This window comes from Gorilla gorilla, chromosome 20 (genome assembly GCF_029281585.2).
Source record: "Gorilla gorilla gorilla isolate KB3781 chromosome 20, NHGRI_mGorGor1-v2.1_pri, whole genome shotgun sequence".
In the NCBI taxonomy this organism is placed as follows: Eukaryota; Metazoa; Chordata; class Mammalia; order Primates; family Hominidae; genus Gorilla; species Gorilla gorilla.
Genome location: NC_073244.2, coordinates 51,142,940 through 51,159,572, shown reverse-complemented (window position 1 = coordinate 51,159,572; position 16,633 = coordinate 51,142,940). Strand labels below are relative to the sequence as shown.

At 52.5% G+C, this 16,633-nt stretch overlaps 2 protein-coding genes across 3 annotated transcripts; one reads left to right on the top strand and one right to left on the bottom strand.

Moving 5' to 3' along the window:
* Positions 1-1,815: 1,815 nt before the first annotated feature.
* Positions 1,816-11,572, bottom strand: MED29 (mediator complex subunit 29). 2 transcript variants are annotated; one of them, XM_004060712.5, is made up of 4 exons: positions 10,801-11,572; positions 9,891-9,949; positions 8,776-8,860; positions 1,816-4,922 (listed from the first exon to the last, which is right to left on the bottom strand). In XM_004060712.5, the coding sequence occupies exons 1-4, from the start codon at positions 11,077-11,079 to the stop codon at positions 4,680-4,682; spliced, it is 666 nt and encodes a 221-aa protein (XP_004060760.1). In that variant the 5' UTR covers positions 11,080-11,572; the 3' UTR covers positions 1,816-4,679. The 2 variants fall into 2 exon arrangements, with proteins under 2 accessions (XP_004060760.1, XP_018870797.3); XM_019015252.4 differs by having other exon boundaries at positions 1,816-4,852; positions 10,801-11,079.
* On the top strand, positions 11,348-16,608 carry PAF1 (PAF1 homolog, Paf1/RNA polymerase II complex component). The gene is made up of 14 exons (XM_004060706.5): positions 11,348-11,622; positions 12,153-12,182; positions 12,281-12,373; positions 12,681-12,802; positions 12,896-12,962; positions 13,059-13,160; positions 13,244-13,349; positions 13,427-13,495; positions 13,577-13,680; positions 13,766-13,882; positions 13,975-14,103; positions 15,655-15,760; positions 15,882-15,972; positions 16,051-16,608. Exons 1-14 carry the CDS (start codon positions 11,576-11,578, stop codon positions 16,467-16,469), a joined length of 1,602 nt encoding a protein of 533 aa, XP_004060754.1. The 5' UTR covers positions 11,348-11,575; the 3' UTR covers positions 16,470-16,608.
* The last annotated feature ends 25 nt before the right edge of the window (positions 16,609-16,633 follow it).

Sequence of the window (16,633 nt, the reverse complement as noted above, 5' to 3'; positions counted from 1 at the left end):
CTTGGCTGTGTGAATCAATGTGTGAAACCGCCTGTGTGATCGACTGTACCGTGTGTACTTTGGCCATCTCCGGGTGTGGGGTGGATGCTCTGTTGTAACTGTACTGCAATTTGTCTCTGAGGCGGCATTCTTAAGAACATGAGATTTTCATCCCCACCTGCATATCTGTGCGTAGCTCTGAGCCACTGTGGGATCTGCAGTGACTAAGTGTGTGTAACTCCGCGCAGGTGCCTGGGTGAGGGAATGACTCTGCCCTCCCCTGTGACTGAGGCTGTGTGCACACACAACTTTGTGTGTGTGTGTTGCTTTGAGACAGGGTCTCGCTCTGTTGCCCAGGCTGGAGTGCAGCCTCGACCTCCCAGGCTGAATCAATCCTTCCACTTCAGCCTCCCAGGTAGTTGGGACTAAAGGCACGTGCCACCACACCCGGCACACACATTTGAAGCTGTGTCAGCATCTGTGACTCTGCAGCTGTGGCCGCGTGCAAGGCCTTTGTGGCTCAGTGTGTGTAGTCCCTGGGTGTGTGAAGCATTCACATATGTCCACGTCCTTTGTCGTGGGTGTCTGAGACTGCATGTGCAGACCACAGCAGGCCGGCGTCTGAATGTGGTTCCTGTGGCCCGAGTCACAAGGCAGAGAAACTGATGAACTTTGGTTTCTGACGTCTACAGCCCGCGTGATGGGGAGAGTAGCTGGCGAGCTCCCCCCTCCATGTCACTGTTCTTGTGTCGGCCTCTGTGGGCAGAGCAGACGTGCAGACATGAGTACCTGAGAAGCTGGGGCAGCGCCAATGAGGCTGCTTCTGATAGTGCTGGGCTAAGGACAGGGCTGCGTCAGCCTGTGATGGGCAAAGTCTGCGATGGGGTGAGAGATAGCTTATCGGGTAAAGTGGTGGTTAGAGGGTTGTTTGTGTATTCATGTGGCTGGGTTGCTTCCTGAAAGTACGTTTGTGGGACTGTCAATGGGATGGGGTCCCTGGGGGCACCATGATTGTAGGATGGTGGGTTAGCTCTGCAGTGGGGCAGACATGCTGTGTGCTGGAGTCCCCACAGTCTGTTTTGTGGTGGCTGTGCACCTCACGTACACCCCGTCCCTGGAGCATGCAGTGTGCACCAGACTGTGTAATCTCCCTCTGGGTTTAGTTATCTAGCAAAGCCAAGTCCTCACCAAGGCCCTCTGTGACCTGTCTGGATTTCCTCTCCTATCCCTGCTCCCTCATTGTGCCCAAGCCTCCTTTTTATGTGTTCCATAAACCCCAGCACATTCCTGTCCCAGGTCCCTGGCACTTGCAGTTCCCTCTGTCTGGAGCACTCTTGCCTGGATGTGTGGATGTCCCCAAGCTCATTCCCTCTCCTTCAGGGCTGCTCTAATATCGCCTTCTCAGTGAGGCCTTCCTTGACCTCTGTCAAGGATTAAAACAAAAATTAAAAGGCCCACTGCAGGGGCTCGTGCCTGTACCTGTAATCCCAGCACTTTGGGAGACCGAGGCGGGCAGATCACTTGAGGTCAGAAGCTCAAGACCAGCCTGGCCAACATGGTGAAACCCCGTCTCTACTAAAAATACAAAAATTAGCCAGGTGTGGTGATGCACGCCTGTAATCCCAGCTAGTTGGGAGGCTGAGGCAGCAGAATCACGTGAACCCAGGAGGCGGAGGTTGCAGTGAGCCGAGTCACTGCACTCCAGCCTGGGCGACAGAGTGAGACTGGTCTCAAACATATATAAACAAGAATAAGAAAACCCTTGTCATCTATTTAATAATAAATACATGGAACATATATAAACCATAATGAATGCTCACGAAACCACAATCCAACTTAAGTTCTCAAACTTTTAATGTTTTTCAATAAAGTAACACAATTCTCCATATGCAGATGTTACATTTCATGTGTTAGATTTGCTAAGTATGATTTTTTAATTATACATTTCCATTTTTTGATCTTCAACTTAATTACACTTAAAAAAATGAGTATTTTGCTTGTGTAAACACCTCCACTTCTTTAAAAAAACAGGGTCTCCATCAACCAAGCTGGAGTGCAGTGGTGCGATCACAGCTCACTGCAGCTTCGACCTCTCAAGCTCAAGGCATCCTCCCACCTCTCAGCCTCCGAGTACCTGGGAACCTGGGCACGCACCACCACACCTGGCTAATTTTTGAATTTTTTGCAGATAAGGGCCTTTGCTATGTTGCTCGGACTGGTCTTGAATTCCTGGGCTCAAGCCATCTACCTGCCTGCACCTCCCAAAGTGATGGGATTACAGGCCTGGGCCACTGTGCCCGGCCCCAACATCTCCATTTCTGATCTCATTTTTCTGTTTTCTCACCATCTGATATATTTTACTTTTGTCACATTTACTGTCTCTCACTAGAACATCAGCTCCACAAATACAGGCCTTAGGCACAAGATACCCAATGTGTTTGCTGAGTGCAACTTAGTGGTGCCCACCTCCGCCCTGTGCCTGATAGATGTGCATCCATCACCCCACCACTCACTGAGTGCCTCTGTGGGCTCCCTGGGTGTGGTTTTAAGCATTGGTAGGCCCTGTATCATGGGTGCTGGGCTATCAGGCCCCCCACCTGTGTGTGATGTTGTGTTGACACCACCTGGGAGGGCCGACAGTCCCTCAGTCTTGTGTGTGTGCTCATGGACCGACATCTCCACCACTGCTGGTGGGCTCCGTTGGGGAAAGGGTTAGCTATTTTCAGTTGTATGCAAGATAACTGCATCATGTTGGGTGGGACTATGACTATGTTATTGCACTTATTTGGAGATTAAGTGTGGTTAAGGAGATGTGTGAGGGTGCCCAGATGACAAGGACTAGATGGTCAGTTTTTTATTTTTTTGAGACAGAGTCTTGCCCTGTCGCCCAGGCTGGAGTGCAATAGTGCGATCTTGGCTCACTGCAACCTCTGCCTCCCAGGTTCAAACGATTCTCCTGCTTCAGCCTCCCGAGTAGCTGGGACTACAGGCGCGTGCCACCAAACCCGGCTAATTTTTTGTATTTTTAGTAGAGTCGGGGTTTCACCGTGTTGGCCAGGCTGGTCTTGAACTCCTGACCTTGTGATCCGCCCGCCTCGGGCTCCCAAAGTGTTGGGATTACAGGCGTGAGCCACCACCCCCGGCCCAATGGTCAGTTTTATGTGTCAACTTGGATGGGCTACAGTCCCAGTTATTCAAACACTCATCTAGCTGTTGCCATAGAAGTGTTTTGTAGATGTGATTAAAGTCCATAATCAGTTGACTTTAGATAAGGGAGATTATCCTACAAAACCGGGGGATTGGGTAAAAAACTGATTCAATTAGATAAATGGGCAAAACTGAGGCTTCCCTGAAGGAGAAATTCCTCCTAGGGACAGCGCTTCAGCCTTCCTTCTTGCCCTACATGCTTGGGCACTTCAAGGAAGAATAAGGGGAGGAATTTCCTGGGACACACAGCTGGCCATTTCCCAGTTTTCCAGTGTGGGGACTTGGGCTCAGCGTGAATCACAGAGGTATCCATGGTCCTAGGGTTTCCTTGCAGACGTGGGGTCCAGGACAGGAGGCCACGGAGTGCGAATGTGGGAACCATGGCACAGAAGATACTGGGTGGGGCAGTTCTCCAACCAGGCTGAGTCACTTGAGGCTTTCACACCCCAACATCTGAGCCTGGGCTGGTAGCTCCGCCCTGCACTTGCTCAGGCCTGAAGGCCGAGGCTGAGCTTCCTGAAGCTTCCAGGGAAGCAGAGAGTCTGAGGGGGCACTCCCTCCTTGAAGCCCCCTCCCCAGTGCCTGCTTCCCGGAGCTGGGGCTCAGGCGCCTGGGTTCTTCCCCAGGACTGATGATTCACCCCGGCTGGGGCCTTTTCACTTCTCCTTTGGGGCTAAAAATACTGGGACCCAGGCATCCAGCTGGGCCAGCCTTGCCACAGATTGCACAACGCCCCTCACTCAAGTTCCGCTGACGCAGGCTTGGGTGGGGGCCTGAGTTGCTCCCTGCTCAGACCTGTGGAGCTCAGAGCCTGGGCCCCTCCAGTGCTCCTCTCCTAGGCCAAGGACCCTGGGGTCTGGGCTGACATGCGAGCCACTGGGGGACTCTGGGCTTGGCTGTGGCCCCTGGAAATGAAGTCCCTTCCCTTAGCCCCAGATAACCCAGGGGTGCTGGCCCCCTGCATAGACACAGAGTCCCAGTTAGGAGCTGGGGATAGAAGACAGCTAAAGGGGACTAAGAGAGGGAGGTCAGAGTGAGAGACATAGGACCATGGGGAGAAACACATTAACAGGAACAGAGAAACAAGGAAAAAAGAGACAGGATGACAGAGACACAACTGTAATAGAGACACAGAGGAGTGGCACACAGAGACCACTTCCCAGCTGGAGACAGTCAGGAAGGACTGAGGGAGAGGGGACAGCCAGGGCTCCACACCCAGGCAAGAATGGGGGAGGGCCTGTGGAACAGAGAGGTCATCAACACACACAGTTCAAAGTCTACCCTAGGCTAGGAGGGGGAGCAGGAAGAAGGGGCAGGGACGCAGGGGCCCGGCCTGCGAGCTCCCTGTTGGCCTCTGCTGCCCCCTGCTGGCTCCCGCTGCGGTGCTCAGGCAGGAAAAGAGAGGAGGCTGCTGTGTTTAGGCCCAGGACGCTCTTCATTCCCTTTGCACACCACACACCAACCACTGCCTGCCCCACTCCCTGTCCCCTACTTCACAGGGTGCCCCCAGGGCCAGCAGGTGGTGCGGGTGTCTTGCCCGTGACCTTGTTGGCACAGTCCAGCAGGGCGGTGTGAATGTCCTTGGCACAGGAAATCTGGGCTTTGATGACCGCCAGGTACTGTGGGTAGGGGAGGCTGTCAGGCTGCACTGCGTCGGGCTTGGTGGCTGTGGGCACCAGCGTTGGAGAGTGCTTGGCACTGTCACAACTCTGTGACAGGCACTCATGCGCCAGGCGCTGTGGACAGGCAGGCAAGGGGACAGCATCAGCTCCACCCGAGGTCATTCTACCCCACCCCAAGGGCCAGCTGGGGGTTGTCGGCTTGTCCTCTGGATTTCCCAGGTCTTAGAGTCAGAGGTTGGCCCTGCCAGTCATTTGCTGGGGAACCTGAGGGCATGGCGGCTACTCTTCTCTGAGCCTGTTTCCTCCTTTGGAAAACGGGTTTAATAACCACCTCTTCCTACCTCATAAGGTGAGAACAGTGAGAGCAGGTGTGTGAGACACAGGCACGGGTCCTGGCACACTGTTTAAAGTGCCAAGAACTGTTAGCTACTATCATTGTTACTGCCCTGGCTCCAGGCCTAGTGTTGGCAGTGGCATCTCACCCCTGGTTTTCTGCCTGCTTCTCTGGCTGCTCTAGGTACTACTTTCTTTCTTTCTTTTTTTTTTGAGATGGAGTTTCGGTTTTGTTGCCCAGGCTGGAGTGCAATGGCACGATCTCAGCTCACTGCAACCTCCGCCTCCCGGGTTCAAGTGATTCTCCTGCCTCAGCCTCCCGAGTAGCTGGGATTACAGGCACCTGCCACTACGCCTGGCTAATTTTTTTGTATTTTTAGTAGAGACGAGGTTTCACCACATTGGCCATGCTGGTCTCAAACTCATGACCTCAGGTGACCGACCTGCCTCAGCCTCCCAAAGTGCTGGAATTACAGGCATGAGCCACCGCGCCCGGCCTTTTTTTTTTTTCTTTTGAGGTGGAATCTCGCTCTGTCGCCCAGGCTGGAGTGCAGTAGCACGATCTTGGCTCACTGCAACCTCTGCCTCCTGGGTTCAAGTGATTCTTCTGCCTCAGCCTCCAGAGGAGCTGGCACTTCAGGTGCATGCCACCAAGCCTGGCTAATTTTTGTATTTTTAGTAGAGATGGGATTTCACCATATTGGCCAGGCTGGTCTCGAACTCCTGACCTCATGATCTACTCGCCTTGGCCTCCCAAAGTGTTGGGATTACAGGCATGAGCCACTTGTGCCCGGTCCCTTTTTTTTTTGGAGACAGTCTCACTCTGTTACCCAGGCTGGAGTGCAGTGGCGCCATCTTGGTTCACTGCAACCTCCACCTCCCGGGTTCAAGAGATTCTCTTGTCTCATCCAAGTAGCTGGGATTTCAGGTACACGCCACCATGCCTGGCTAATTTTTGTATTTTTAGTAGAGACAGGGTTTCGCCATGTTGGCCAGGCTGGTCTTGAACTCCTGACCTTGTGATCTGCCTGCCTCAGCCTCCCAAAGTGGTGGAGTTACAGGCATAAGCCACCGCGCCTGACCAGCTCTAGGTACTTCTTACACTACCTAAGACGTAAGTGCAGCCATTCCTAGGCCCTGTCTTCTCTCACTGTTCAAGCCCTCCCAGGGCTGTCACACCCACACACACCACTCAGTTTCCACCTCTGCACTAATGGCACCCACACTGTCGCTGGCCTCCCCCTGACATTTGTAGGGCCCTTGTACTCCCCAAAACTGCTTCTCCTAGGTCCCTGTTTCAGGGACAGTCCTCCATTTTTTTTTTTGAGATGCAGTCTCGCTCTGTCACCCAGGCTGGAGTGCAGTGGTGCGATCTCGGCTCACTGCAAGCTCTGCCTCCCGGGTTCATGCCATTCTCCTGCCTCAGCCTCCCTAGTGGCTGGGACTGCAGGCGCCTGCCACCACGCCCAGCTAATTTTTGTATTTTTAGTAGAGACGGGGTTTCATCGTGTTAGCCAGGATGGTCTCGATCTCCTGACCTCATGATCCGCCTGCCTCGGCCTCCCAAAGTGCTGGGATTACGGGCATGAATCACCGGGCCCAGTGACAGTCCTCCATTATAAACCAGAGTCCTGGGCCTCATCCTAGAAACTTTATCTCCTTCCAGCACACCAGTCCTGTGGCCCGTATACAAAGCCCTGCACACGAAGCCTCTCAAGTTCCCCCAGTCTTCCCCATTTCCTCATGGCCCCGCCCTGGTGGAGCCCAGTCCAGGCGTCCTTGGATCCTGCCATGGCTGCGCCCTTGGGCTCCTGCCTCCAGTCTCGGCCCCTTGAACCCTCCCCTCATTTGTCAGCCAGAGGTATATTCCTAAAAAGCAGATAGGTCCATGTTCTTCCCTGCTTGAAACCCTCCATGCTTCCCCAGTGCCCTTAGGATTATATTCAAAATCCAACAAGCCCTATGCCTACCACACCTCAGCCAGAATGAATTACTTGATGTTCCTAAAACAAATTTAAAGCAAATGTTATTCCCTCTGGTTGGAACATGGTTCTGACACTACCAAGCTTCTCAACCTCTCACTTTTCCTTCAAAACCCAGGCCAGGCCCGGCACAGCGGTCTGTAATCCCAGCGCTTGGGGGGCTGAGGTGGGTGAATTGCTTGACCCCAGGAGTTCAAGACTGGCCTGAGCAACATGGCAAAACCCCGTCTCTACAAAAAATACAAAAATTAGCCAGGCATGGCGGTGCATGCCTGTAGTCCCAGCTACTTGGGAGGTTGAGGTGGGAGGATCACTTCAGCCCAGGAAGTAGAGGCTGCAGTGAGCCGAGACTGTGCCACTGCAGTCCAGCCCAGGTGACACAGTGAGACTCTGACTTGGAGAAAAAAAAAAAAAAAAGCCGGGTGTGGTAGCTCACACCTGTAATCCCAGCACTTTGGGAGGCTGAGGTGGGTGGATCACAAAGTCAAGAGATCAAGACCATCCTGGCCAACATGGTGAAACCCCATCTCTACTAAAAATACAAAAATTTGCTGGGCGTGGTGGTGCGTGCCTGTAGTTCCAGCTACTCAGGAGGCTGAGGCAAGAGAATCGCTTGAACCTGGGAGGCCAAGGTTGCAGTGGGCTGAAGTCGCGCCACTGTACTCTAGCCTGGTGACAGAGACTCTATCTCAAAAAAAAAAAAAAAAAAAAAAAAAAAAAAGGCCGGGTGCAGTGGCTCATGCCTGTAATCCTAGCACTTTAGGAGACTGAGGCGGGTGGATCACTTGAGGCCGGGAGTTCAAGACCAGCCTGGCCAAAATGGTGAAACCCCATCTCTACTAAAAATACAAAAATTAGCCAGGCGTGGTAGTGTGCGCCTATAGTCCCAGTTACTTGGGAGGCTGAGGCACCAGAATTGCTTGAAACCGGGAGGAGGAGATTGCAGTGAGCCTAGATCGTGCCACTGCACTCCAGCCTGGGTGATGGTGAGACTGTCCTCCCCCCTACCCCCCCGCCAAAAAAACCAGTCCAAAATAATGATGATACTACAGTACACATTTGCCATATGCCTGGTATCATGTTAAGTAGTTTACACGCATAATCTAAGTTTTCCTGGAAACTCCGTTTTCCTAAGGAGGAACCCAGAGGTCAGAGGTAGAGATTGATGGTGCATCTGACTCCAGAGACTGTATTCTTAGTCACTTACCCTCCTCTCAACTCCTGCCCCTCTTCTCTTCTCTGTTTCAGACTTGGTCAGATGTGCTGTCTAGTAGCAGTAGCCTTCCCTAAGCCACTCTCTCCCTACCCCCACCCTGGGCTTCCACACTGAGATTTCCCCATCCCAGCCCTGATCCCTCTGCCTGTGCCTCCTCAATCATAACCCTAACCACTCTGGCCTAGGCTTCTCCCATCACAGCACTGACCACTCTGAGCTGTCACTGTTTAGGGGTGTGCTTATTATTCCACTCAACTGAAAGCTCTGCGAGGGCAAGGATCAGAGCAACCCTGTGTCCTCAGTGTTGGTGGAAGCACAGGTCTGGCCCACAGGAGGTCCCCAGTTGAGTGTGAGTTGACTGACTGACTGAGGGTTTCTGAAGACCCCGGAGACTGGGACACGGCTGTTGTTACCCCGTGTCCAGAAGGCTTCTTACCAGGCACAGCTCCAGCTGGTCACAGAGTGCGTAGAACTCTTCCAGGCACTTGTCAAAGCGCTGTATGGGTCCATCACTGCTCTTTCTACAGACAAGGAAAAAAGGATGTCTGAAGAACTGATTTCTAATCTTTGGGACACCAGTATCTACCCAACCAAGTGTCCATCAGGAAACCAGGTATGGGTCCAGGAGATCTGAAGTAGTGGTTGAAAACCGGAGGGGTTCAAAAAAAAAGAAAAGGAGGCTGGGCACGGTGGCTCACGCCTGTAATCCCAGCACTTTGGGAGTCCGAGGCGAGCAGATCACCTGAGGTCAGGAGTTCGAGACCAGCCTGGATAACATGGTGAAACCCCATCTCTACTAAAAATACAAAAATTAGCCAGATGTGCTGGCACGCGCCTGTAGTCCCAGCTACTTGGGAGGCCGAGGCAGGAGAATCATTTGAACCCGGGAGGCAGAGGTTGCAGTGAGCCGAGACTACACCACTGCACTCCAGCCTGGGCGACAGAGCAAGACTCTGTCTCAAAAAAAAAAAAAAAAAAAGAAAGAAAGAAAGAAAAAAGAAAAGGAAAAGGCTGGGCATGATGGTTCATGCCTGTCATCCCAGCACTTTGGGAGGCCAAGGTGGAAGGACTGTTTGAACCCAGGAGTTTGAGACCAGCCTGGACAACATGGCAAGACCCTGTCTCTATAAAACAACAACAAAAATAAAATAAAATAAAATAGGAGGAGTGATTCGTGAGGCTGAGGGGATGGATGGCTAGAGGCCAGGAGTTTGAGACCAGTCTGGGAAACATAGCAAGACTCCGTCTCTATAAAAAAAATCTTACAAATTAGCCAGGCATCTGTAGTCTGTAGCCATGTCTGTAGTCCTGGCTACTTGGGAGGCTGAGGCAAGAGGATCTCCTAACTCAGGTGTTCAAGGCTGCAATGAGCCAAGATCGTGCCACTGTAGTCCAGCCTGGGTGACAGAGAGAGACCCTGTCTCAAAAAAAAAAAAAAAAAAAAAAAAAGTAAATATAGAAGGTGAGGTGGGCGGGGAGCAGGAGAAGGAAAGATGAATTTCAAAGACTGGGGAGGCAATAGAATATCCTGGTAAGGGGGGCTGCACTCACTGTCCATTGTCGATGTTAGTGTTCTGAATCAAGTTTTGGGCTGCAACCTTCATCAAGGTCTAGTCAAAACAAAAACAAAACACGTGAGAAATGGAAAAACAAAAGGGAATACCTCTGGCAGATCTACACTCTTCCTTAAGATCACTCAGTCTCAGGTTTTCTTTTCAACTGGCACCTTCCCTCCTGACTTTCCAAAGTAATATTCGTTTCCATTCCTATAGCTGTCACCACTCCATCCTCCCAGAGGCCCGCTCTCACCTGAGCTTCTCGCCAATAACCTAAGGGTCCTCCCTCACCTATCAATCAAGGGCAGAATCTCCGTATAAGCCAGTACTCTCCTCAGGCTTTAACGACCAGAGCCCAGTTTCTCCTTTAAACAACCCCTCACTCAAGCTCCGGCCAGTCCCAGCCTCAGCATCAGCGCTGATCCCATCTCTGCCGAGCTTCGCTTAGGTCTCGCAGAAAACAACAGTTTTATTTATTTATTTATTTATTTATTTATTTATTTATTTATTTATTTATTTTTGACGGAGTCTCGCTCTGTTGCCCAGGCTGGAGTGCAATGGCACGATGTCGGCTCACTGCAACCTCCGCCTCCCGGGTTCAAGCGATTCTCCTGCCTCAGCTTCCCGAGTAGCTGTAATTACAGGCGCGCGCCACCATGCCCGGCTAATTTTTGTATTTTTAGTAGAGACGGGGTTTCACCAGGCTGGTCTTGAACTCCTGACCTCAAGTGATCCGCCCACCTCGGCCTCCCAAAGTGCTGGGAACACAGGCGTGCGCCAGCCAGGCCAAAACAGCAGGTTCTACTCCTCTTTCTGCTTAGCGCTCTCTCCGACTAACCTGGCCCTCGGCCTGCCCCTCTAGACTACCAAATCCAGTTTGCTTCTCGCTGCTTAAGGCCAATCACCTGTAGACTCTCCTTCAGCTGCGGGATGAGCATCTTATAACGCTGTACAGGATCGAAGTCCTGTTGCTGTTGCTGCAGGAGGCCGCTCTGGGCAGGGCCCACCAGTTGTGCTGGCGGTTGCGGCTGCTGCTGGGGACCCGGGCCGCCAGCCGAACTAGGACCCGATACACCAGCAGCTGAGGAAGCCGCTGAAGCTTGCTGCTGGGATGCAGCCATCTTCCTCGCGTAGACCGCCGGAAGTGCGTTACGACTGCGTCTCTCCCCGTTGCTTTTCAGCATCCGTATTTCTAGTCCGCGTTTGCTAGTTAGTCCCGCCTCCTAGGCAATTAAGCCAATGGAGGGGAAGGAGGTGCCCCAACGGTACGTCACTCTCAACTCTGGGGTCCAGACTGAGATATCTTTCCACCAATCACAGAAGCATCTCTCTCCCTCGCTCCGCCCTTCACCCAGACGCTCGCCAATCCGTGTGTGGTTCCGATCCGGACTTCATTTCCCCGAAGGCCTCGCGGCCTGAGGAGACCCGTTGGGTCCTCAGCGTCTTGGCGGCAGTTGGTGGAACCGGAGCTTCGAGTCCGTCCCCGGTGCTGCCTGCGCGTTCACCTGAGTCTCGCTGGAGCTCTTCTCGCCCGCCCACCTCATCTCAACTCACTTTCCGCGGGGACCGGCGCCAAGCTGGGCCTTCCTCGGATCAGGCGTCCCCTGAAGTCGGCACGCCCCTCTGCGTCCCCCTTCGGTCCCGCTAGGACCCCGTCCGGGCTGCCGTCGCCTCGTCGCTATGGCGCCCACCATCCAGACCCAGGCCCAGCGGGAGGATGGCCACAGGTAGGCGCCACGCTTTTCTGTTGCAGCAAGGCGGGGGATCGGGAGAGGGTTTCTGCTGAACAACGTCACCAGCCCCCAGGTCTGCCCGTGACGTCATGAAGCGCTCACCTTTGACGAAGGGGGCGGGTTCCTTCTGAGATTCAGGTGTTCCCCTCCTCCCCGCCGTGCAGTTCAGGGATTAGGCTTTTGGAGACTCCCTCCAGAAGGGATCCCTCCAGTCAAGCGTTTGGAGACCCCTCTTCCAAAGACGATTGAGTACATGGTTCTTTATTAAAGCACTTGAAGCCATCTCCTGCAAAAGGGATTGAGCACTTGGCCTTGTTCATTAAAGTTTTTGGGGGCATTTCTTCCTAAATAAATTGAACATTTGTCTCCTTCCATTAAAGCATTTGGACACCCCCCCAACACCACCAAAAGAAACCAGCATTTGTCACCCCTCCTTCTACCTTTTGAAAGGTTGGGGAAGCCTTTTTCATTCTCCTGTCAATCCCGTCCTCTCCACCTATCACTGTTTCTTTCTTCTCCACTAGGCCCAATTCCCACCGGACTCTGCCTGAGAGGTGAGCCCCACTGTGCTTTCCCAGGAGCGGTGGGGCAGTGGGGCTGGGAGCAGAGGTGGGGCAGCGGGGGCCCACTTTTGAGCCACTAATGTTCCTAGGTCTGGAGTGGTCTGCCGAGTCAAGTACTGCAATAGCCTCCCTGATATCCCCTTCGACCCCAAGTTCATCACCTACCCCTTCGACCAGAACAGGTGAGACTAAGGAATGGGAAAACTACTCAGGTATGAGTTCCTTGAAGGCAGGGACTGCTTGTCTCGTTGGCTGCCGTCTGCTCAGGGCCTAGCACAGTACCTACCCTAGCACACAGTAGTAGCTGCTCAATTGTTAATGGAGCAAGCAGTGTCCAAGTCCCTTCCCACTGGGGAGCCAGCTTTCAGACTCTGCCATGGGGGACACTTCATTCTGAGTTCCTCCCCACAGAAGCTCCGCCTCTGGGAAGCAGGGCTGTGAGGGGTGAAGCTGGAATCCAAACACCACAATAGGTGTTTCCCCACCCAGGTTCGTCCAGTACAAAGCCACTTCCTTGGAGAAACAGCACAAACATGACCTCCTGACTGAGCCAGACCTGGGGGTCACCATCGATCTCATCAATCCTGACACCTACCGCATCGACCCCAATGGTGTGTGGGGAGACAGGGAGGGTCTGCTCTAGGTCAGCAAAGGCTCAGGCCTGGGCCTCCCTCATGGTCCTCCTGCCCCCTGCTCTCCTCTAGTTCTTCTAGATCCAGCTGATGAGAAACTTTTGGAAGAGGAGATTCAGGCCCCCACCAGCTCCAAGAGGTGAGTGGGTAGCAAATGGGTACTGGAGACTGGCTCAGGTGGGCCCTACAAGCAGGAGGGCGGTGGGGTCCTGAGATACCTGATTTCCTACCCCAGATCCCAGCAGCACGCGAAGGTGGTGCCATGGATGCGAAAGACAGAGTACATCTCCACTGAGTTCAACCGTTATGGCATCTCCAATGAGAAGCCTGAGGTCAAGTAAGTTACTAACAGGAAGAGAGGGAAGGTGGAGATATCAGGTGTGTCCAGTGGCCCCTAAGGACCTTTTTCTTCATTCCTAGGATTGGGGTTTCTGTGAAGCAGCAGTTTACCGAGGAAGAAATATACAAAGACAGGGATAGCCAGATCACAGCCATTGAGAAGACTTTTGAGGATGCCCAGAAATCAGTAATTGAGGGACTGGGATGGGGAGAGGCAAGGGTGCAGCTGCAGAGCTCGTCCTCACCCTGTTTTTGTCCCACCAGATCTCACAGCATTACAGCAAACCCCGAGTCACACCGGTGGAGGTCATGCCTGTCTTCCCAGACTTTAAGGTCAGGCCCAAGGTGGGAGGTAGAAAGGGACAGCCTATTTGTGCCTGTTCCCATCTAACCCCAGTGCCTCCATCTCCCTAGATGTGGATCAATCCATGTGCTCAGGTGATCTTTGACTCAGACCCAGCCCCCAAGGACACGAGTGGTGCAGCTGCGTTGGAGATGATGTCTCAGGCCATGATTAGGTAGGTGGTCCTGCTGTCCACCTTGGCCTGCTCCTTGCTGCCTCTTGTCCTCACACTTCATTGCTACTCCTTTTGCCCCAACCAGGGGCATGATGGATGAGGAAGGGAACCAGTTTGTGGCCTATTTCCTGCCTGTAGAAGAGACGTTGAAGAAACGAAAGCGGGACCAGGAGGAGGAGATGGACTATGCACCAGATGATGTGTGCGTGGGTTGGGGTTAAGTTTTGGGGATTGGGAAGTTTTGGGGATTGGGATAGGGAAGAAATGGGGCTGAACCTGTGCCCTCATCCTCAGGTATGACTACAAAATTGCTCGGGAGTACAACTGGAACGTGAAGAACAAAGCTAGCAAGGGCTATGAGGAAAACTACTTCTTCATCTTCCGAGAGGGTGACGGGGTTTACTACAATGAGTTGGAAACCAGGTACTCAGCACACTCCTATCTGATTAGCCTGGATCTGTGCTTCTTAAGACCCTGGGGCATGCAAGAGCCACCTTGGAGGTCATTTGTACCTAAGAATTTGCCATATGCATTGGTAAACAAGAGCAGCAGATGTCTGGTCATGCACATGAGCTGGACTTGGTTCTAACAGGAGGAGCCAGAAAAAAAATCTTTTTTTTTTGAGATGGAGTCTCGCTCTGTTGCCCAGGCCAGAGTGCAGTGGTGTGATCTCTGCAGTGCAGAGGTGCACTGCAACCTCCGCTTCCTGGGTTCAAGTGATTCTCCTGCCTCAGCCTCCTGAGTAGCTGGGATCACAGGCGTGTGCCAGCATGGCCAGCTAATTTTTTTTGTATTTTTAGTAGAGATGGGGGTTTCACCATGCTGGCCAGGCTGGTCTTCTGACCTCAGGTGATCTGCCTGCCTCGGCCTCCCAAAGTGCTGGGATTACAGGTGTGAGCCACCACGCTCAGCCAGAAAGAAAATCTTAATGCAGGAGACATTTAGAGCCTTTGTGCAAGGCAGAGGGCCAAGTTTCCCAGTATTAGTAACAGACTTCATGTGAAGGTAAACATTGCCAAAGTATGGAGTAATATATAAAATTAGCATGAATGTTTTAAATGAAATGCTTAAACCCATGTTCAAAAATGTGACTCCAAAACTCTTCCCTTATGGCTCAAAGTTTACTGCTATGCCAGCACCTCTGGTGTAGAGTTGGGAAGTCTTGAGTTTCTGTTTAAAGCAGAGATTACAAGAACTGTGACCCCATAGGCCAGGCAGGAAATGTAAAAGAGCAGTGGCTGGTAGCATCTGAGTGACCTGGAGTTCTGGGCAACCATGGAGGGCACTATTCACTTCCAGCCCACTGTTGCTATGCTGTGGGGCCAGAAATTCCTATCTTCCAAAAGCCCCAAATCCAAATGATTTGACATCTGGTTTCTCAAAGTGTTGGTAACTAACTGACATATACAGTAATGCACTGCATGTTTCAGTCAACAATGGACTGCTTATGGTGGTCCCTTAAGATAGAATACCGTATCTTTACTGTACCTTTTCTATGTTTAGATACACAAATACTTACTATTGTATTACAATTGCCTGCAGTATTCAGTACAGTCAAATGCTGTACAACTTTGTAGCCTAGGAGCAATAGGCTACACCATTACAGCCTAGGTATGTAGTAGGCTATAGTATGTACGTTTGTATAAGTGTACTGTATGATGTTCACATGATGTACATCTCAGAATGTGTCCCTGTTAAATGGCCCATGCCCGTATTTATGTAAATACACCGTGTAACACACACACACACACAGTGTAGGGCAACCAAACTGGTGCCATGGGAGCCATCCTTCCTTTCCCCTGCCCTCAATACCTTGAGCTTAGCTGCCCTTATTCAATCTGTATTTATTCCCATTTACTCTAAGTATTGATGGGGAACAAAGTCAGACCAGACCCCTCACTGGGGGGTGGGGAAGTGGGAGGTGTGTCTTTAACTGCATCTTCCACTTCTCTCTCCCAAATTCACCCTCTGCAGGGTCCGCCTTAGTAAGCGCCGGGCCAAGGCTGGGGTTCAGTCAGGCACCAACGCCCTGCTTGTGGTCAAACATCGGGACATGAATGAGAAGGAATTGGAAGCTCAGGTAACAAGCACCACTGGCTCAGGGCACCCATGGCAGGGAGGGTGGTGGTTGTAGGTGAGGAGGGGGACAAAAACCCAACAGAACACCCTCCTTCCCCTCATTCCAATCTTGCTGCTTCCAGGAGGCACGGAAGGCCCAGCTAGAAAACCACGAACCGGAGGAGGAAGAGGAAGAGGAGATGGAGACAGAAGAGAAAGAAGCTGGGGGCTCAGGTAAATCTGGACAGGCCAGACTCTGGGAGCCCTGGGAGGGTGGAAAAGTGGGTCTCATCTCTCTCCACTCCCTTCCAGATGAGGAGCAGGAGAAGGGCAGCAGCAGTGAGAAGGAGGGCAGTGAAGATGAGCGCTCGGGCAGCGAGAGTGAACGGGAGGGTGATGACAGGGACGAGGCCAGTGACAAGAGTGGCAGTGGTGAGGACGAGAGCAGCGAGGATGAGGCCCGGGCTGCCCGTGACAAAGAGGAGATCTTTGGCAGTGATGCTGATTCTGAGGACGATGCCGACTCTGATGATGAGGACAGAGGACAGGCCCAAGGTGGCAGTGACAATGATTCAGACAGCGGCAGCAATGGGGGTGGCCAGCGGAGCCGGAGCCACAGCCGCAGCCGCAGCGCCAGTCCCTTCCCCAGTGGCAGCGAGCACTCGGCCCAGGAGGATGGCAGTGAAGCTGCAGCTTCTGATTCCAGTGAAGCTGATAGTGACAGTGACTGAGTCCCAGGGCATTCAGGGCTGGTTCAGACACCATTATTGTGAGCAGGAAAGCACTTTTCTAGTGGTCTGTTTGTGAGCCTTTCACTTGTTTGTTCCCCACCCCCAAACCTTTGCTGTTAATAAAGTCAACTTCTCTTTACTTCCCCTCCCAGCCCCTATGATGT

What these genes read in the sequence shown, in the direction of transcription:
- MED29 (XM_004060712.5), bottom strand. Translation starts at nt 11,079, where the DNA reads ATGCTGAAAAGCAACGGGGAGAGACGCAGTCGTAACGCACTTCCGGCG. An exon ending in AGCTGAAGGAGAGTCTACAG is followed by an intron (nt 9,950 to 10,800) that starts GTGATTGGCCTT and finishes TGTTTTGACTAG; the next exon opens with ACCTTGATGAAGGTTGCAGC. An exon ending in ACTAACATCGACAATGGACA is followed by an intron (nt 8,861 to 9,890) that starts GTGAGTGCAGCC and finishes CCTTGTCTGTAG; the next exon opens with AAAGAGCAGTGATGGACCCA.
- PAF1 (XM_004060706.5), top strand. Translation starts at nt 11,576, where the DNA reads ATGGCGCCCACCATCCAGACCCAGGCCCAGCGGGAGGATGGCCACAG. An exon ending in CACCGGACTCTGCCTGAGAG is followed by an intron (nt 12,183 to 12,280) that starts GTGAGCCCCACT and finishes TAATGTTCCTAG; the next exon opens with GTCTGGAGTGGTCTGCCGAG. An exon ending in GACTATGCACCAGATGATGT is followed by an intron (nt 13,883 to 13,974) that starts GTGCGTGGGTTG and finishes CCTCATCCTCAG; the next exon opens with GTATGACTACAAAATTGCTC.